This window comes from Trachypithecus francoisi, unplaced genomic scaffold, assembly GCF_009764315.1.
Source record: "Trachypithecus francoisi isolate TF-2019V2 unplaced genomic scaffold, Tfra_2.0 Lachesis_group3, whole genome shotgun sequence".
Classification (NCBI taxonomy): Eukaryota; Metazoa; Chordata; class Mammalia; order Primates; family Cercopithecidae; genus Trachypithecus; species Trachypithecus francoisi.
This window is the reverse complement of record NW_022681468.1, coordinates 31,537,955-31,559,538: the sequence shown is the minus strand read 5'-3', so window position 1 is coordinate 31,559,538 and position 21,584 is coordinate 31,537,955. Positions and strand designations below refer to the sequence as shown.

The 21,584-nt window shown below is 40.0% G+C and overlaps 1 protein-coding gene across 26 annotated transcripts in view; it reads left to right on the top strand.

The window, feature by feature from the left end:
- The window catches only part of TTLL5 (tubulin tyrosine ligase like 5), a 311,462-nt gene that overhangs the window by 16,730 nt on the left and 273,148 nt on the right, over positions 1-21,584 (top strand). For all 26 annotated transcript variants that reach the window (XR_004431492.1, XM_033187360.1, XM_033187367.1 and 23 more), the window contains exons 4-7: positions 3,838-3,920; positions 5,751-5,857; positions 12,114-12,244; positions 20,313-20,395. Coding sequence is in view for 25 of the 26 variants with exons in the window: in XM_033187360.1 (XP_033043251.1) it covers positions 3,838-3,920; positions 5,751-5,857; positions 12,114-12,244; positions 20,313-20,395 (404 nt within the window). In the remaining variant the exon portion in view is untranslated. The remainder of the gene's footprint in view (positions 1-3,837; positions 3,921-5,750; positions 5,858-12,113; positions 12,245-20,312; positions 20,396-21,584) is intronic.

Sequence of the window (21,584 nt, the reverse complement as noted above, 5' to 3'; positions counted from 1 at the left end):
ACATACTTATTCTCTTTCTCTCTCTCTTTCTCTTTTTTTTTTTTTGAGACAGGGTCTCACTGTGTCACTTAGGCTGGAGTGCGGTGGCCTGATCATGACTCACTGCAGCCTCAACCTTTCAAGGCTCAGGTGATCCTCCTGCCTCAGCCTCCCGAGTAGCTGGGACTACAGGTGCACACCACCATGCCCGGCTAAATTTTGTATTTTTAATAGAGATGGAGTTTCACCATGTTTCCCAGGCTGGTCTCTCTCTCTTTTTTTAAGAGACAGGGTCTTGCTCTGCCACCTGGGCTGGAGTGCAATGGTGTGATCATAGCTCATTGTAACTTTGAACTCTTGGGCTCAAGCAGTCCTCCTACCTCAGCCTCCTGAGTAGCTAAGACTACAGGTGCCCACCCCTCCACCTGGCTAATTAAAAAAAAATTTTTTTTTGGTAGTGACAAGGTCTCGCTGTGTTGCCCTGGCTGATCTTGAACTCCTGGTCTCAAGCAGTCCTCCAGCTCTAGCCTCCCATCGTACTGGGATTACAGGCATGAGCCACCATGCCCAGATGTGTTATTATTCCCCCTTGTCTCTCATTCCCCATGTAACTGTTTTCTATTTTCTCACACACCTTACTGATCACCTCCTCTGTGGCTGGGCACTGAGGGGCAAGCACTGCAGAACATGCACAGAATTGGGTTCAGTCCTTATTTCTAGCAGTCACTGTGTAGCTGATATAATGCTTTGACTTTTCATGTGCAAAAATGATGTTAGTGATCATGGTTATCATAATGAAAGGACTGGATAGTTTTTCATTTTTGTACACATTTTATTTAGAAACATTAAAAACCTTCAGACAAGTTACAAAAATAGTACAATGAACGCATATAGTCTTTCCCTAGAATCACCAATTACTTACATTTTGCCATATTTGCTTCTCTCTTTCTGAAGCATTTGAGAATTAGTAAAATATTGCATGCCCTAATATATTATTCAGCTTGTGACTCCTGAGAATAAGGGCATATTTTATACAAGCACAATGATCTGTCACTGACAAAATATTATTATCTAATCCATAGATCTAATCTACGCAGATTTCCCCTTTGTTTCAATTTAGTCTTCTATAGTGGTTTTTTGTTTTTCTATTCAGGATCCAATCAAATATTACATTTTGTTGTCATATTTCTTTAGTCTACTGTGCAGCCATTTCCTTGACTTTTTTTTTTTGTCTTCTGTGACATTGACATTTTAAAATATTCTAGACTGATTGTTTTACGGATATCCTTAAATTTGATTATTATTCATGTTTGATGGTTCCTACATGTTTAAATTCAGATTTTTAAAAATCTGTAGGAATATTGCTTAGTGAAACCGTATCACCCAGTGTATAACATTTGGAAGTATGTGATGCCATTATTTTGCGGTATTGGTGATGGCACATTTGATCATTTGGTTAAGACTGTGTTCACCAGATGGCTTCATTGTAAAGGTGCCTTTCCCCTTTGTTACAAGCATCCTCTGGTAAGATATTTTGAGATGTATGCATGTCCTGTTCCCTAATAGCCTCTCCCTATTGGTATCCACTGATTCTTGTTTGAATCATTTACTCTTATAGTTTTTGTAAAATGGTGATTTTTCATTTCTGTCTTTCCTTCTACATTTGTTAGCTGGATTCTCTGTAAATAATAGCTTTCTCTTGTGTGGTAGGCAGAATAATGGTCCCTTAAAGATGTCTACCTTCTAATTTCCAGAATTTGTGAATATGTTATCTTACATGGCATAGGGTGAATTAAGATTGTAGATGGAATTAAAGTTGCTAATCAACTGACCTTAAGATAAGGAGATTATCCTGGACTATCCAACTGGGTCCAATGTAATCACAAGAGTTTTTTAAAGTGGAAGAAGGAAGTAGAAGAGGCCAGAGTGTCGTGATGTGAAAAAGACTACACCCAACCATGGTTGACATCAAAGATAGAGGAAGGGGACCATAAGCCATAAGGCAAGGAATGGAAAAGGGAAGGAAAGCCCACAGAAAGGAACACAGCTCTGCCAGTTCCTTGGTTTTAGCCTGGTGAGACCTGTGTTCGACTTCTGATGTACAGAGCTGTAAGACAATAAATTTGCCTTACAACAACAAATGTGTCGTAATTTGTCACAGCAGCGAAAGAAAACCCGTATTCCCTCTCAACTCCTTATCAGTGTGAATACATGGATTCTTTTATAAGTACATTGTAATCTATCTCTGTCACTATTCATTTTTATGTTCAAATTGTCTTAAACTTGGCCCTCGAGAGCCTTTTTAAGCTCTTAGTGACATGTCCCTAATCAGATTTTGAGTATTTCCCTTTTTTGACATTGGAAGATATTCTAAGCCTATCTTGTTATTCCCACATGATTCTGCAGTGCTTCTTATAATGATACTGCAAAGACAAAGTAATAGTGACTGATCATTGGGATAACACTGTTACTTGACTTTGAAAGTTTGCCACAAGAATGAAAAGCACGAAGCGATTGACATTTTAAATGTTAATCCTCCTGTGTCTGCTTTGCATGGTGTTCCTGCCAGTGCCGAGTAAGTAGCAGCAGAGATTTATGAATATCTTCACATAAACTTGAAAAGGAAATTGTTGTCTTTGACTGTAGAGGCCGAATATTGTTCTAGAGTCTGTCCATGAGTGTCTGTATCATTCAGAATTGTTCAATTCAGGAATCGTTCAATATGAAGTCCTCTAAAAAATTATTCTGCAGAATTCTTAGCTAACTTTTTCAGTTAGTAGTGGTGCACAGAAAGAGATCGAATTCAGTGGTCCAGAGTAAATATATTGAAATCTCACATGGTTTCAGACTTTCCTCTCCCGTAGTGGTCACAAGCACAAACGCTTACTTGGCCCTGGCAGGAAATGTGATTGAGTGAAGCAGGCCAGGTCCTGTGCTGAACTGAAGAGTGTGGCCTGACCCGAATGGGGCAGTTGCAGTTCTCCAGCTGATTCTTGCCATTGGAGAGAAGAAAGCCCAGGTTTCCAGGTTTTTTAAGAGAAGCCTAGAAATCTAGAGTTTTATATGAATTCTTTTCATTTCAGAAGCTAAACAATGAATTCAATTTTGTTTTTAGAGCACCATGAGAAACAAACCAACCATGTCTGCAGGCTGAATTTCATCCTTGGGCTTCCAGTTTCTAACCTCTGGTCTAAGATGTACTGGTAATCAGCATTAGAGGATACAGAGGGCTATCTAGAGCAGGGGTTTTTAACCTTTTTGGTACAATACATCCCTTTGGCAGTCTGGAGAAGCCTATGGGCCTCTTCGCAGAAGAATATTTTAAAATAGATTTTAAAAAAGTAAATAATTACAAAGGAAATACATTGCGTTGAAATACAGTAATGAAAATACTTTTTAAGAAATCGTGACGTGCTTTTTTATTAGTGTATTAATAGCACAATCTAGTGAACGTCTATTAACTACTATAATTTTTAAATACTATGAGAATAAGTGATATTTTGAGATAATTATAACTGTAAAATAATATTAAAATATCTGATGTCTGTTGGTGGCAGGGTCACAGATAATGCTAATACTGCCTGTTTTGTTGCTTAAAATCCTAATTGAAGCCATTGTTAAATTTCATCTAGAAACTAGTGAAAACCAAGGTGCGATTTTTTTCCCCCATCCATGTCTAATGACCTCCAGTGAGTCTCATTTTAAGAACTCATGGTCCAAAATATGCTCAACTTACTTGTAATTGTTTTAATGGTAGCATGTAATGTTATTGAGTATAGTTAAGCCACCATGTTACAGTTTATTTTTGTTTTTACAATAAACTTTCTAGTTACTGAACTTGATTCTGGTTTTCTTTAGAACGTTATCATTTATCTTATAAGATTGTACGAACGGACAGTCGCCTAGTACGCAGCATTCTGACAGCACATGGATTTCATGAAGTAAGTTTATTTTTACTACCTCACCTGATACGCTCATAAGCTGAAAATCTTAGCCACCTAACTGACTTTACCAGCTAACAGGGCCAGCTCTAGGAAGTACATGGGACCAATACTTAGTGATGATCCATAACTTAGATTGAATTTCAGAGTGGCTTTACTAGTTTCTGCTTGCGATACATGGAAAATGTTTCCAGATGATTTTAGAAAAATTTTTTTTCTTGCTTGTTCTTGGGCTTGGGCTAGGGGCACAGTTGCCTATAAGGAATTGTCTGATATCCAGTTCAGGTTCTTTGATTGCAGGCAACTGAAATGGACTTTGTTTAACTTGAAACGGCGGGTGGATCATGAGATCAGGAGATTGAGACCATCCTGGCCAACATGGTGAAACCCTGTCTCTACTAAAAATACAAAAATTAGCTGGGCATGGTGGCGTGCACCTGTAGTCCCAGCTACTCAGGAGCCTGAGGCAGGAGAATCGCTTGAACTTGGGAGGTGGAGGTTGCAGTGAGCCGAGATCACGCCACTGCACTCCAGCCTGGGCGACAGAGTGAGACTCTGTCTCAAAAAACAAACAAACAAAAACCAAAAGGGATTTTTCAGAATGGTGTGCAGAGGGGACCAGCAGAATCAGAGAAAAAGCTGAAAAGGCAGGCATTTGGAAGGAGAGAGACCAGGACAGCCCCAGGGATCTAGGAACAGGAATCTTGAGGATCATCTTCTCAAGTCACTGCCATGGACATGGCTGGACTCCATTCATTGTCCTTTTGCCTTTCCTTGCTCAAAAATCACATTCTGGAGATAGAATGATTGGCCTAGCTTGGGTTTGGATCCACTCCTTGTGGGAGGGGATGGGTGGGTGATTGGCAGGTTCTTGAAAATCAGGGAGTAAGTCATTCTCCAAAAAAAGTTGGAAGGTTGGAATGTTAACATCAAAAAGGACAGGCAAAAAGGCTGAACAGACTTCCACCATAGATACTTTGTGACAATTGATAAAAGTCTGGTTCCTTGCTTGAGATTTGTAAGAGACATTTTGAGGAAGTTCTTTTTTTAAAAATTTTTTATTTTTAGAGGCGGAGTCTCACTGAGTTACCCAGGCAGGGGAACAGTGGCATGATCATAGCTCACTGTAGCCTTGAACTCCTGGGCTCAAGTGATTCTTCTGCCTCAGCCTCCCAAGTAGTTGGTACTACAGGTGCATGGCACCACTCCTGGCTAATTAAAAAAAATTTTATTTTGTAGACACAGGGTCTTACTGTGTTGCTAGTCTAGTCTCAAACTCCTGAGCTCACATGATCCTCCCACCTTGGCCTCCCAAAGTGCTGAGATTACAGGCATGAGCCACTGCACTTGGCCATGAGGGAAGTTCTGATACCAGTTTGTATGCTGTCTTGTTGCTGTTTTATTTCTGGCACTTAACATGGTGCCTCATTGTTGAATTAATGGACAAAAGAATTTTAATGGATGAATGTGTGAATTCTAAGTTGGTGTACTCCTATAAGGTTTATCTCTGATCAGCACTTCATACTCAGTATCTGCAAGGATAAGGACAGCCTGAGAAAGAAATACAAGAATATTAAGAGACATCATGGACTTCTATAGAAGGGTTAATTTATTTTGGTTTCTGCATCTGGGATTTGCCCAACCCTCCTATTCTTTAAACTTGTTCTGCAATACACTGCTTTTGTCTCACTAGGCTCATGTACTAATTGGGCCACCCCCATGAGTACACTATGGATGAAAAAATCTCTGTGGCTTTTTCTGCCATTGCTTTTCCTGGAGAAGGGGTATCTCTGATGTTTTTTTGCCTGTTGTCTTTCTGTCTGCCCTCAGGTTCACCCAAGCAGCACTGACTATAACCTAATGTGGACAGGATCCCACCTGAAGCCCTTCTTACTGCGCACCCTCTCTGAAGCACAAAAAGTTAATCACTTTCCCAGGTAATGCTCTTTGTAGCTGCTTTGCTTCATTTAAAGGTACAGGACGTTGGGGCATGTAGCCAGCAGAGGTAATTAATGTCCTTAAAGAAGAGGGAGAAGAAAATGAAGTAGAAGAAGACTTTTTTTTTTTTTTGAGATGAGTATCGCTCTGTCACCCAGGCTGGAGTGCAGTGGCATGATCTTGGCTCACTGCAACCTCTGCCTCCTGAGTTCAAGCAATTCTCCTGCCTCAGCCTCCCCAGTAGCTGGGATTACAAGCTTGCACCACCATGCCTGGCTAATTTTTGTATTTTTGGGAGAGACGAGGTTTCACCACGTTGGCCAGGCTGGTCTCAAACTCCTGACCTGAAATGATCTGCCTGCCTTGGCCTCCCAAAGTGTTAGGATTACAGGCATGAGCCATCACGCCCGGCCAGAAGACATTTTTCTGGTACAGAACAGCACTCTGCAAATCAAACTTGTGTTCATATCCCTGAGCATGAGTGAACACTTTCTAAGGGCTGTGTAGACATGGATGGTTTTAAGGGAGATAGTTTCTGATTCTCTTTCCTAAAATTGAGCTGCTTGGGAGTACCTCATGATGATGGGTTTGCCTTTCTTACTTCCCCTTCACAGTTACTGTTTTTTCACTTTTATTAAAGAATGGCTCACCTAGAATCTTAGTCTGGTATGTTGTCCTTAGGTGTAGAAATTTTTAGGGTTCCAAAGAAAGGTAGAAAAAAATTGGTGTCTAATTGAATTCTAGTAATAGCATAACAAATCCTTTTTGCATGATGGTAGTTTCTATTTCTTTGTTTTTAAAATAATTGAAGGATGATATAATTTAGCTATTAGCTGATAGATCATTAAACATAATTTTAATGACTGATCATTTTGTGATTTTTGATGTATAATTAGGAAGGAGTTCACAGAATTGAGTGTCATTGGTGTTTGGATGAATTGTATACTATAATACTTGCTATGATAATCAGTTATGTATATATAAACAGTTATAGCCTTATGATCACAGGGAATTAAAAATATTATATTTCAATTCCTATGTGTAATTTTGCTGTAGAGAAGGTATGATATGATGTAAAAGACAAGTATTAAATATGTTAGGCTAACCTGTTGTTTGTGGGAAATGAAATGGAAGAATTAAAAACAAGAGTGACTGCGGGATAGTGTCTGTGTGGCGGTCTAAGGGAGGCTTTTCTGGCATGCTGGGAATGTTCTATACACAACCTGAGTGGTGGTTACACAGGTGTGTTCACTTTGTCAACATTCATTATGCCCTACCTTGTACTTTGTATACTTTTCTGTACATATGTTAACTTCATTAAAAAGCATATTTTAAAAAGTGAAAATTTTACTGACAGAAAGCTTTTCCTTTAATGACATTTAAAAAATGAGGTATTGAATCTTTATGTTATTTAGGTTCCCTTCCGTATACTTAAAAGTGTGGTGTTGACTGGTTGCAGCAGCTCGTGTCTGTGATCCCAGCACTTTGGGAGGCCGAGGCAGGCAGGTCGCTTGAGCCCCGGGAGTTGGAGACCAGCCTGGGCAACATGGCAAAACCATGGCTCTAAAAAAAAAAATGTTAGCTGGGCATGGTGGCATGTGCCTAGCAACTTGGGATGCTGAGGTGGGAGGATCACCTGAGTTTGGGGTGGTCAGGGCTTCAATGAGCTATGATTGTGCCACTGTACTCCAGCCTGGGCAACACAGAGAGACCCTGTCTCAAAAAAAAAAAAAAAAAAAAAAGAAAAGAAAAAAAAAGGTTGATGTTATAATTTTGTCTTAATGTAATATTTATCATTCATCAGGTTCTTTGGAACAATTTAAATTTATGATGAAAAATCTTACATGTCAGCTTAAACATACAAGAGGATATATAGTTTCCCCAAATTCTAGGATGTACGAAGCAAAGAAGTTTGAAAATCACTGATGTGGGGCATCTGTAGGAGAATGCATTCTTTTCCTTACCCTCTGGTTCAGTGTTTCTCATTCCCTAATGATAAGAATTACCTAGGGTACTTTTGCAAAATATGCATTCTCAGGTCCCATTGCAGATTCATGGAATTTACCATCTCCAGAGAAGGTGTATATTTAAGCACTTTCTAGGTACCTTACCTTTCCAGGTAAATATGTACCTGGAAAGCTATATATTTAAAAAGTATTGAGGTAATTTGTAACAGGGAAGTTAGGAAATTACTGTTGTAGATTAAATCAGCGGTTAGTGTGGGTCCTGGACTGTCTGTATCAGAATCTTCTGGGGTACTTGTTTAAAATGCAGAATCCTGGGCTTCATCCCAGAATTTTGAGAGGTGAGACCTGGTTCTCACATGCATTTTTTAGGAAGTTCTCTAGGTGATTCTTATGTACACTAAAAATTGAGTACCTCTGCTCAATTTTTCAGAAGAGGGCCATAGATAAGAAAGAAATGTTTGTGGTACCTAGATTTGACAAAGCAGTTTTTGAAATCATAGAAAGGAATCTGAACTGTGGAACAGGTTGAATAAGTTTTTAATGATTACCACAAAGGTTCTTAGTTGATTTTGAAGGAGTGGAACAGATCATAGACCAGTGAGTCCAGTCGAGGCTAACCAAAGTGCCTTTTTGGAGTACTGTACACAAGAATGTACCCCTGATATAATAGTAATTACTACCCTGGTTTTAAGGTGCTAATTTTCCTGATTTTCTTTATAACTTTGCCTCTTCTATATCCATCTCTCAATGATGTAGTTAAGTTCTAACCTGGGTCTTTACTGTAATAGGATCATTATACTCTAAAGTTAAGGCTTGTCTTGCGTCCCATCCAGGAGGGTCATTTCAGGCCCGTGGTGCTAGTGATGATATGAGTTCCACATAGTTACATGAGAGGTTGGACAGTTATTGCTATGGCAATAGATTTACCAATATGAATTAGATAACCATGTGTTTGATTTTCCTGGACAGTCCTTTTTAAAAATATGCTAAATGCTTTTCCCCCTAAAAACAAATTAAGAAAACATCTCAGAAATTCTGATGTTTTAGTAGTTAATCTTTCTCAATTTACATTCTACTTAGAATTAACTCAGAATTTTTTTTGCCATGCTATGTTTCTCAGAAGGTCACATCTGTAGATACCTGTGGTGTAAAAACTTCCAGAATGCTTTGGTCTGTGAGCTTGCTTTTCGTTGGAGTACTGGTGTTTTTTTCACTATCTGATTAATCCAAATGTTTTTATACTATTAGAGAGTCATGAATTAAATAATCCATTAAAGTAAAACACATAGGGTTCCTAAAATATTTTATAATGATTTATAATAGTGAATAGTACAGACTCTGTTGAAGCTTTTGGAGCTGGAATTTCTTTCACGGGTTCGGTTTTTACAACCTGAAATTTTGGGTATATTTATCAACAGTCAAATTTTTTGTTGTTGTTGTTTACTTATATTTGAAATCTGTTTTAGAATAGATTTTTATACTTGTGAATCAATTTTTAAAAACCTATTTGAAATAAGGGTCATAGACCTAAAAATAAAACATAAACTGTAAAACTTATAGAAGAAAACATAGAGTAGAGAAGACCTTTGCAGCCTTGTGTTAGACAAAGGATTCCTAGATACAGCATTAGAAGCACAGTCATAAAAGGAAAAAATTGATAAATTTGACTTTTTTAAAATTAAAAATATCTGCTGTTTGCAAGACTGTTAAGAAAATGAAAAAACAAGCTATGGACTGGAGAAAATATTTGCAGAACACGTAACTGATAAAGAATTGGTGTCCAGAATATATAACAAACTCTTAAAACTCAATCATAAGGACACAAACAACTTTATTTTTCAAAATGGGTAAAATATCTGAATGGATGTCTCACCAAAGAAGATACAGGGATGGCAAATAAAAGATGCTCATGAAAAGATGCTCAATAGCATTAGTAATTAATGGAATACAAATTAAAACCATACAAAGTATCAATATACCCATTAGAATGGCTAAAAACAAAAACCAGAAGACACCGAGTGTGGGCTAGGATGCATGGCAACTGGAACACTTTTGCTGGTGGGAATGCAGAGTGGTATAGCCACTCTGGATAACTGTGATCTTGTGAAATATGTAGTTAGTCTTCCTCGTGTTTCCTGACATATAATTCCTTGACTCCTTGGAATCTCCAGAGTGAGAAGTGTCCTTTTACATACTAATGACTTAACTGGTGCCTGGCAGTCCCTAGGTAGCTTCAGGATGGGAACTGGTTACAAGAAAAGACCAAGGCGTGATTAGAGGTTTAGGACTTCCGGCCCACCCCTCAGCCTCCAGGAAGGAAAGAGGGGCTGAAAGCTAAATTAGTCACCAGTGTCCAATCAATTATGCTTGTGTAATGAAGCTTCCGTAAAACCCCCAAAGGACTGGGTTTGGAGAGCTTCTGGGTAACAGAACACATGGAGATCTTGGCCAGTAGTGTGCCCGGAGAGCACATAGAGGTTCTGCGCCTCTTTTCTCATACCTCACCCTGTGCATCTCTTCCTCTATATCCTTTGTAATATCCTCTTAAATAAACCAGTAAACATAAGTGTTGCTCTGAGTTCTGTGAGCTGCTCTAACAAATTAATTGAACCCAAAGAGGGAGTTGTAGGGACCCCTATTTACAGCCAGGTGGTTAGAAGCACAGGTAAAACAACTTGGGGCTTGCTATTGGCATTGGAAGTGGGAGGCAGTGTTGTGGGACTGAGCCTTCAACTTATGGGAACTGACACTGTCTCCAGGTAGTTAGGGTCAAAATTGAGTTGAATTAGAGGACACCCACTGCAAGATTGCTTGCTTTGTGTGTGAGGCAACTCCCACACATTTGGTGTCTAAAGTGTTGAGTGATTATGTTGAATTGAGATTACAGAGTAGGAAAAACACTTTGGTTTTTCCTCAGTATCTCAGAATATAGCAGGAGAAACGGAGCTTGTTTTTCCAATATCCTCAGAATAACATTTGGCAGTTTATTATAAAGTTTAACATATACTTATGTGGTGATTGTAAAATGTGTCCATAAATTCTTTGGCATTGCTTTCAAAAGGTTGAGCTTAATTTTTCTGTTCTTGAGTGTTGACTGGATTTAGTGACTTGCCTCTAACTAGTGCAATATGACAGAAGTGACTGTCGCTTCTTAGACTAGATTGTAAAAGACATTACAGCTTCTTGCTCACTTTCTTGGATCACTTGATTTGGGAGAAACCAGTTATCACAACTTGAAGGCACTTGGCCTTATGAAAAGGTTCATGTGGGGAGGAACTGAGGCCTCCTGCAGGCAGGCAGCCGCATATGAGTGATGAGCCATCTGGAAGTTGAGTTTTCCATCCGCTATTGAGCCTGATGACTGCAGTGCTGGCCAGTATCTTGACTGTAACCTCATAAAGGACCTTGGGACAGAACTACCTAGCTCTCTCACTCCCACATTCCTGGCCCCAGAAACTATGAGGTCATAAATATTTATCGTTATTTTAAGCTGCTGTATTTTAAGGTAATTTGTTGTACAACAATAAATAACTAAAACAACTTACTGAACAATGAAGCGGTCCCACTTCTAAAGAAATAAAAACTTATGTTTACAGTAAAACTTACAAAAACGTGCATTCATATAAAAATCCATATGGAAATGCTTTATAGCAACTTTGTTCATAATCTCCAAAAACTAAACAGCCCAAATGCCTTCACCTGGTGAATGGATAACTGTGGTACGTCTATACAGTGGATTACTACTGAGCAAGAAAAGGGACAGAGTACTGATACATACAACAGCAATGATAAATAACAAATGAGTTGTGCTCTGTGAAAGAAGCTAGTCTCAAAAGGATACACACTGTCTGATTCCACTTATTTGACTTTCTGGAAAAGGCAAAATTATAAGGACAGAAAACGAATGTTTTCCCAGGGACTGGAGGTGATTGAGAGGGTCCACTACAGGGGGACTTAAGGTAACTTTTTGGGATGTTGAAACTGTTGTTTATCTTGATTGTGGTGGTGATTACATAATTGTATGTGTTTGTCCAAACTCATAGAATTACACGTTAAAAAGGGCAGATTTTATGGTGTGGAGATTTTATCTTAATGAAAAAAATCTGACCAAAAAACCCATTTGATAAAAATGATTAATAAGCCTTTGGATTAACAGTGATATGTTTAGGATATAATACTGTCTTCACTAATGGTCTAAGACTGTGAACTATAACTCTTTAGAATGTGGTAATGCAGGAAAATTCTGAGTCATGGTTTACTGAATGGAAATATTTATTTGATTTTTTAGGTCTTATGAACTTACCCGGAAGGACCGACTGTACAAAAACATTATTCGAATGCAGCATACACATGGATTCAAGGCTTTTCACATCCTCCCCCAGACCTTCCTCCTGCCAGCTGAGTACGCGGAATTTTGTAGTAAGTGCTTGACAGAGAATGCCTCAGTCCCCGGCAACTGAACCTGGGGAATATTTACCCCAAAAGCCGCCTCAAGGTGTCAACCAATCAGGGCTTTCCAAATCCTTAGACAACTGTGACTCTTTAGTAAAACAGTTGCAGAGGTAACTTTAAAAACTATTTTTATTCTGATATGCTCAGTAAACTTGTCAGTATCATTTATGTAAGGACACGTTGGCATCATATAAGCATGCCCCTTACATATTTTGCTTGATGTCCCTTCTCTCCATTGATGACTTAGTGCCTATGTAAGGATTTTTTTTTGTTTTTTTTTAGAGAGACAGAGTCTCCCTCTATAGCCCAGGACTGCAGTGGCACGATCATGGCTCACTGCACTCTTTGCTTTCTGGGCTCAAGTGATCCTTCCTCCTCAGCCTCCCAAGTAGCTGGGAATACAGGCATGTAGCACCAGGCTCAGCTAATTTTTAAATTTTTTGTAGAGATGGGATCTCGCTGTCTTGCCCAGGCTGGTCTTGAACACCTGGGCTCAAAGAATCCTCCCCTCTTGGCTTCGCAAAACTCTGAGATGACAGGCATGATCCACCACACCTGGCCTGTGAGGATACTTTATATTCCTGCATATGAATTATACATGCTTCCTTTTCAGTATCCCTTTTTCCCTTGCCATTTAAGAAACATTCTTTCAGCCTCGATTTCTAGTCTTGTGTAATTTATGTTCTTTGGGAGTAGAGATATCACGTATCTTTGGATGTTAGGGTTTGGAGCTACAAGTTAGTCACATTCTCTCCCCTTTGAGTTCAGACTAATAAAAACAAATACACATGGGGCATCTAAGGGTCAGCTGTATGGCTGGTAAAGTGATACAGAAACACACGGCCTGGATCCAGATCTAAAATGGGCTTCTTATTTCTTTTGCATCATTGTGAACTTACCCACCCAGGCCAAGCAGAGGCACTGGGCGGGTCTCAGGCTTTCCTCCACAGGGGCAGAGCCTGACTCACTAGGCTTAGTGCACAGAAGAAGCATGAGTACAGATGAGATGTGAGGCAGGTCTCTTGTGAAAGTCCAGATTACAGTGGTAATAACTAATACTTACTGCATGTTTCCTTTCTGGTAGGCACTCTTTTAATTGGCACCTCTACTCTGGTAGTATAGATGAGGTGACTAAGGTACAGTTTGGTTAAGAAACTTTCCGTGAGTTACGCAGTTTGCAAATGGTAGAGTTAGGGTTCAAACTGGCAGTTTGGCTTCAGAGGCCATGCTCTTCATCTCTGTGCTTCATTGCTAATGGCACTGGGCAGCGTGCATGCAGTGACCATTCCCCAGTAGCACCAGTGTGAGAGAAGTCACTTCTCCCATGAGGAACATCAGGTGAGACGCACAGAGAGGACAGTTTTCCTCCCAAGAAGTCCAAGAAAGAGACTATTTCAGTTTTATGGATAGACGAAGTAGCATGGGGAAAAGAGAGAGTTATCTCTAGACTTCCTGACTTTTGATTCTTTTAACCTGTTAGGCTTGCCAGTCTCTCTGGGTCACCTAGTGAATTGTTCCATCTTTTGGCAGAGGAGACCAGCAGTTCGTCAGGAACGCCTGCTTCACCATTTATCTAATAGCATTTGTTGCTGTGGCTGGGACTATTGGTTGGCGATTCATTGTCTGCCCACAGATGGCTCTGCAGTGGGTCACATAGAGCTCTAATTAAATGAATGAACTTTGAGCTTCAGTGCACTCAAAGCTGCAAATTTGTAGTTAAGAAAATTTTTGCTATGTGACTTTAGCCAAGTTACTCCAACTTCTGTGCGCCTTAATGTCCGCATCTATAAAATGGGAGTATTGCTGGTGCTGACCTTATAATGTTGTCAAGATATTTAAGTAGGTTAATATGTGGAAAGCACTTGGGATGGTGCCTGATAGGGGTGGCTTGATAAATGTTTAATACTATTTCCTATTTCAGGCTATGTTTGTATTATTAGTGGTAGTTATGTTTACTAACTATATTAATACTACTATGTTTTTACTATGTTTTTACTATTTTACTTTTAGTATGTTATGTTTAACTACTAACTAAAGTTGTAGTTATGTTATTAATAACTACTATTAATTAGTATTAGTTAAAATAATACTAATTAATAGTATTATGTTCTGGCCCTCCAGTGCTTGAGTGTGGGCAATGGGAAATTTTTTTGGAAGGAAAGGGACACCATAAACAGACTGACCTTTAGAAAAATAACTGTGAAATGAGTCGGCAGAAGCAGAGAAAAGAAAATGGTGGTCTCTTTGAAGGTTACTGCAGTGATGTGGATAAAATGGATAGGTATGAGTAGAAAGAGTGCGAGAACAAACATTACTGCTTGTGTATGGGAAGTGAGGCAGGGATCAAAGAGGCATCCTAAGGTTTGAGTATGATAAGCTAGGAATACCATTGGGTTTTTAACCAGGGAATGTAACCAGGAAGGCAAAGGAGGAGCTGTTAAAAGGGGAAGAGGAATGTTACGGTTTGGACAAGGGATGGATTTGGATTTCGATGGGGCATCCAGGTAGTGTGTTTTGTAGGCAGTAGTAAGAGCAGCTTTGAGTTCTGGCCAGAGATGTAGTTTCTGGAAGCTGCAGGTATAGAGATGGATGTGATTACTAAGGGAGAGAAAAAAAGAAGCAGCACCACAGAGAATCAGAGAGGAAAGGGAGATTGAAGAGGAACAAGGGAATGAGGTCTCAGAGGAGGCAGGAGAGGGTTAAATCAAGAACCTAAGTAGAAGAGTGAGCATTAGAAAGAGAAGTGGGCATGTGTCTCCTGAAAGAGGAGAAGGAATAAGGCTAAGTTGATGACCCAGATAACATTTTAGATGAAGAGGAAAGCAGGTATATAGGTTTGTGTTACAAATTCCTAGCCTTCTTGGGGAACAGGTTGATGAAGTCTTATGCCAGGAGTGAGGGGCCTAGCAATGGGTGGGTGTCTAAAAAGGCAGAAGGCGGTTGGAATAGCCCCTGCAGGGCCTTTGAAAGAGAACTGATAAGGATTGGACATGAGGATTGCCTAAAAACACTAGAGACAACAGCCAAGGTGGTCTTATGAATTTATAGCTTTTTGTTCTAACAAGAGAAAACCTGTAAAGATGTAGCATAGAGACCAATCACTGTCTCCAGAGATGTGAAAGCCTGGGTACTCCCCAAACTATTCTCAGTAATTTGAGTGTAGGGGTTGGAATACATGGTACACTGGTCTGTCTAGGCTCCTGGTGCCATCACTGCCAGTTACAGTATTTAGTAGAATAGAATTAGAGGTCTGTGACCCTGAAGACGCTGACTAAAGATCTTTTGCCAACTCTAGCCATTCCCCTCAAGGGGACAGCTTTCTAAGCAGAAGGAAGAAAGAAGCAACAAAGAAGAAGATGGGGTGATACCAGTATCATAAAAGCAAAACGTTCCCCAGAATTGGGCTCTATGGCCATCTCTAGTTGTAAGAGAGACTGAGAAATGATTCTAACATGTGAATTTTCATGTCCACCAACTAATTACAGATGACTAGATTTCAAAGCAATGGGTAAATATATAGAATTACAATTTTAGAGTTATAAGAGATCTTAGCAAATCAGGCTAAATTTTTAAAATCTCATTTTAAAGATAAGACTAGATGATTTAAGCACATTACCTCTAGAGTCATATATTTGAACAGCCAGAATTGCAACTCAGATCTTTCTACTCCAGGTTCATTGCTGTTTCTATTAGACTAAGCCTGCTGCCACTGTAGGAACTGGAAAGCAGTTGAAAGAACTGGGGAACCTGTTTAGTACATCTTCATCCTGAAGCAGAGGCTCCTGAGCAAGTCTGCTTGGCCTTTGCCTTTGATTTTTCTTGCTTCCTACCCACATATTTAGAACCTGTAAAAGAGAACAATCCTTGTTCTGAAAATATCACAAAACAAGGAGAAAAGACTAGCATGAAAGACAAGTCTTTTGATATTTACAATTTCAAGAACATTTAGGATTTCAGTCATAGTGAAGCACTAGAAGAAGCATTAACTTATTTTTTTGGGGGGACATAGTCTCACTCTGTTGCCCAGGCTGGACTGCAATGGCTCAATCTCGGCTCACTGCAACCTCTGCTTCCTGGGTTCAAACAATTCTTCTGCTTCAACCTCCTGAGTAGCTGGGATAACAGACGTGCACCACCACACCTGGCTAATTTTTGTATTTTTAGTAGCGACGGGGTTTCACCATGTTGGCCAGACTGGTTTCGAGCTCCTGACCTCAGGTAATCCACCCGCCTGGGCCTCCCAAAGTGCTGGGATTACAGGTGTGAGCCATCGCACCCAGCCAGAAGCATTACCTTCTGATAAGCCTAGTTCACAAAGTAGAGGGTACTGTCTCCAGACAGCTTTGACCCCTTCCCTTCCCTTCCCTGCCCTGCCCTCCCCTGCCCTCCCCTGCCCTACCTTCCCTTCCCCTCTCCTTCCGTCCCCTCCCCTCCCCACCTTCCCTCCTCTTCCTCCCCAGGTTCTTGTTTTCTCACCCAGGCTGTAGTGCAATCATAGCTCACTGTCTCCTCAAATTCCTGGGCTCACGTAATCTGCCCACCTCAGCCTTAGAAGTAGCTGGGACCACAGCCACACACCACCATGCCTGGCTAATTTTTTTTATTTTCCGTAGAAACAGTCTTGCTTGTAATCCCAGCACTTTGGGAGGCCGAGACAGGCAGATCACGAGGTCAGGAGATCGAGACCATCCTGGCGAACACTGTGAAACCCCGTCTCTACTAAAAAATACAAAAAACTAGCCGGGCGAGGTGGCGGGCATCTGTAGTCCCAGCTACTCGGGAGGCTGAGGCAGGAGAATGGCGTGAACCCGGGAGTCGGAGCTTGCAGTGAGCTGAGATCCGGCCACTGCACTCCAGCCCCGGCGACAGAGCAAGACTCCGTCTCAAAAAAAAAAAAAAAAAAAAAAAACAGTCTTGCTATGTTGGCCAGCCTGGTCTCGAACTCCTGGCCTCAAGGGATCCTCCTTCCCCAGCCTCCCAAAGTGCTGGGATTACAGTTGTGAGTGAGCCTGTTAATAACTAGCCTGGTTGTTTTCTTAGACATTTCTGTAGAACCTTGTACTTCCTTTTTATAACTCTCATTGTCTGTAATTACTTGTTCAATGTCTGTTTTCTTGGCTAGTCTAATCTTCATGACGGTAAAGACTGTATTTTTTATCACTGTGCGCCCCACACCTAGCAAACTGATAGACACAGATTCGATACTTAGAGGTATTGAATGCGTGACGTTTGGAAACTGTTGTTGTTTTTTGTTTTGTTTTAATATTAATAGCTTCTTGCTCAGGCATTCTGTTCAGTCTGCTCAGTATCTGGGGAAAATGGCAAAGTGAAAAAAATGCATAAACTGAATACACATACATATATTCAGTGGCCTCACTTTATGGAAATGTATTTTTTTGCCATATATAACTATAAATATGTCTTCTATAGCAGGACTTTAAAATTATATAAATTATACTTTTTGAAAGGTAATATATTCCCATGGTACAAAAGAAATTCCAAAGCAATCATCAGTGAAAAGTCTCTTTTCTCCTCTTGTTCCTCAGTCACCCGTTTTCCTCCCCAGAGATGATCAGTGTTACTAGTTTTTTACATACTCTCTAGAGATATTCTTTGCATTTACTAGCAAATAACTTGTATGCGTATATAAACAGATGGGCATATATAACATACATTGCCCTGCACTGTCTGCTTTTTTATTTGACAGGCTATCTTCAAGATCATTCCATATCACTTCATTAATAACATTCTTATTTTGTGTGTCTGCTTAATATTCCATTGTGTAGATTCGATATCTACAAACTATATCCCTTGAGTGAAATTGGTCTTCTGCCAGTTTTTGTGTGTCCCACAAGCCAAGGACTGTTTTTAAATGGTTGGAAAGAAATTGAAAGAAGAATAAAATTTTGTGGCGTGTAGAAATCATATGAAATTCAGTGTTCATACATAAAATTTTATGTAAACAGCCACACCCCTTTGTTTACATATTGTTTGTGGCTACTTTCAAGCTACAACTGCAGACTTAGATATCTGCCACAGAAACTGCATGGCCTGCAAAGCCTAAAATATTTGTTCTCTGGCTTTTTACAAAAATAGTTTGCTGACCCTTCATACAGATGCATTGTAGTGTATTTAATTAATATTTGGCTGTTATAACACAGCACTGAAAATCTTATATATGCAATATTTTACACATGTGTGAGTAGAACTAGAGGATATAGTTCTAGAAGTAGAATTGCTCACAGAGTTTTAAATTCTGTGCGGCACATTACATTTTTTCTAATTCTGTTAATTCTGCATCAAGGGAAAAGGCAGAGGAAGATGGGGGAGAGTGAACAAAAGATCTCTTTCTTTCCTCCTGCTGAAATGGTTTGTGGCATTGACAAAGTCAAGTTTGTTTGGGAGGCCTTAAAGAGACTGGCTCATGTCAGAGGGAGAGGAAAGAAAAGGAGACAAGTAGTTGCTGGCAAGTCATCTGGGAAAAGGAGCTGAGCCTAGAGAGCTCCTTCTGAAGGCCTGCCTGGTATAGGCCCAAAGGCAGTGTAGAGGGAAGTGTGCAAAACTTCAGGACTCCAGTGTCTGAAAGTCTTGTTCTGATATTAGAGCCCTAGAAAAGGAGTTGCCTCTTAATAACTCTAATCAGAGGAGCAGAAACTATAGGGAACTTTCTTAGGTTTATTCTGTTGTATTCTAGATAAACTGGTAACTGATATCTTGGCGCACAGCAACCTAGGCAATTTGGAAAAAGGAAGTCTTTGTGAGATCTGCTCAGAAACATTTGCATTTGCTTGATTTATTTCCCCACACTACCCTTTCTCTCCTCTTTCATTGAAGAAAAATACCAAAAAAAAAAAAAATCTCTCAGTTTTTACCTTTCATCCCATCTCTGCTTTGAAACAGTAATGACTGCTGCCACCTGACGTATTTCATCAAAAGTGGAAGAGGCACAGTTGGGACCATTGCTCCCTCTCCAGTCTGGGATGTGAGAATCAGCAGCACTGAGAGCTCTAGCCTGCTTCTCTCCCCTGACTTCTAACACTCCCTAAGTGGAAGACAGAGCTCCTTCTCCTCAGACCACTTGCAAGCCTCTGGGAGGCTTAGGGTCAGTTGTCTGCTTTCTCTTTTCATGATCCAAAGGGATTTAAAGTGTAAAGCTGAACCTGGGAAAGGAACAGGACACATGGCACCTTTTAATCCCTTGTAAATGATTGTCCTTTGTCTCCACTGGCACATTGCTTGATTTAAGGTGAATTTTTTTTTTTTTTTATAAGCTCGGAGGCATTATTTAAGGAGAGTAGCTGTATTATAAGATCTAGATTTTGGCTTACATTGACACTGTTTGCCTGAGGTCCTCTATTTAACAGAGGTAGGAATTTCAAGGATTCATGATGATTCTTTGTGACAGTAATAGACTAACATCCAGATGTTTGGCTTATTTTGTTTTCATCTTTTCATTCAAGAAAGAGGGGAGGCTGGGCATAGTGTCTTCTGCCTGTAATTCCAGCACTTTGGGAGGCTGAGGTGGGAGGATTGCTTGAGGTTAGGATTTCAAGACCAGCCTGGGCAACATAGAGAACCCCCGTCTCTACAAAAAGTTAAAAACAATCAGCTGGGCATGGTGGCCCATGCCTGTAGTCCCATTAACTCAGGAGCCCGAGGTGGGGGGACTGAGCCCCAGAGGTTGAGGCTGCAATAAGCTATGGAAGCACCACTGCACTCCAGCCTGGTCAACAGAGCAAGACCCTGCCTTAAAAAAAAAAAAAAAAAAAAAAGGAAAGAGGGGAAATGGTGGAAGAAATTATTATGGGAGTGATTTTGCTGTCCTCTTTTCTCCTCCCTCCTTCCCTCCTTCTATTTTTATTTTTAAGGCAAGTCCAAAAATATAGGTAATTTTAGTTACTGCCCAACACATAGAAATTTGTAAAATTTTTGGGTTCCCTGAGTAGATCACCCTTGTTGAAAGTTGATATAATAAACTCAAGTTCCTTCTTTTTCTTTGTTTCTTCCGTTTTTTATCTCCCAATATTTTGAGCAGATTCATATTCGAAGGACCGGGGACCTTGGATAGTAAAACCAGTGGCATCTTCTAGGGGGCGAGGCGTCTACCTGATCAACAATGTAAGTATGTAGCAGGTGGCAAACCTCTTTCCTCACTTGTTCTTTCCTCCTTCACCCTTTGTACTGGTTACTAATATAGTTCCATTTCATTAAAGCGGGTGTGCTCTTCTTAAATCTGCATTCAGAAGTGAGTTGAGGGTAGGTATGAGTTGACTTGTTGGCCTTACTGGCAGGAATCTTCTGCACCAGCAGTTACTCCATGACTAAAAAACACTTGATCAGATTTTGGGGCAGGGCAACCTGTTGTGTCAGCAGAAAAGAGGTACCTTTTCTGCTTTTAGCATATTGTGATGTTAATTCCTACACACCAAGTATTAATTGGTAGCATATGTGTTTAGCGTCTGTTGTGAGCAGAACTGTGGGTTCTGTTCTCAAGGTTACCAAACAAGTGAACCTCAATTTGATATGGCTTCTTTGCTACTGCTGCTGCTTCTCATTTCTCCTCCTTGCTTTCCTCTTTCTGCTCTTCTTCCTCTCATTTCTCCTCTTCTTTTTTCAAAAGCCATCATTATCTTGATTCTTTGCAAAATTCTCATTAAAAGTTGTCTTACATGGAATACATATGCATGGTAAATAAAATCCCTACTGGTCTCACTCCCTAGACTTATAATAGTGGTTAGTAACTTTAGTTGATTTATGTTTCTTTCATTGACATTATATTGTTATTTGTTAATTCCCAGTTTGGCATTTATTGCATTTACATCATGTCCCACCCTCCCTTGCACATTTGTTTGATTAGTTTTTATGTTTATGTTTTAAACATTTATAACAGAGTCTCTTCAGTAACTATGATTCAGTTTATTTATTTTATCTGTAAGTTGAGTAAAACATTTAAACTCAGTGGAAACAAACTGTTGAACTCTGGAAGGGGGAAATGTTAGGATAGGTAGCTAGGCAGACATAAGCCAGGCATGAGAGGGCCCCCCGCCACCACCAAGGAGTGCCAGGTTATCATCAGGTGATGGTCAGGCAGTTGTTAAACTGGTTTCTCTAAAATAATAATTGGTAGCAGCATATGCCAGGGAAAGGCAGGCTCCTAATGAATAGAAAACACCTGAAGCTGGTGATTAGCCCTTTCTCAATAAGATCTCAGGAGTTGAGCGAGCAGGCTCAAGCATATGCAGTTAGAAGCAAAATGATGGAGTTTAACTGGTATATGACCTTCCTCTAGGAACCCTCGACTGGTAAG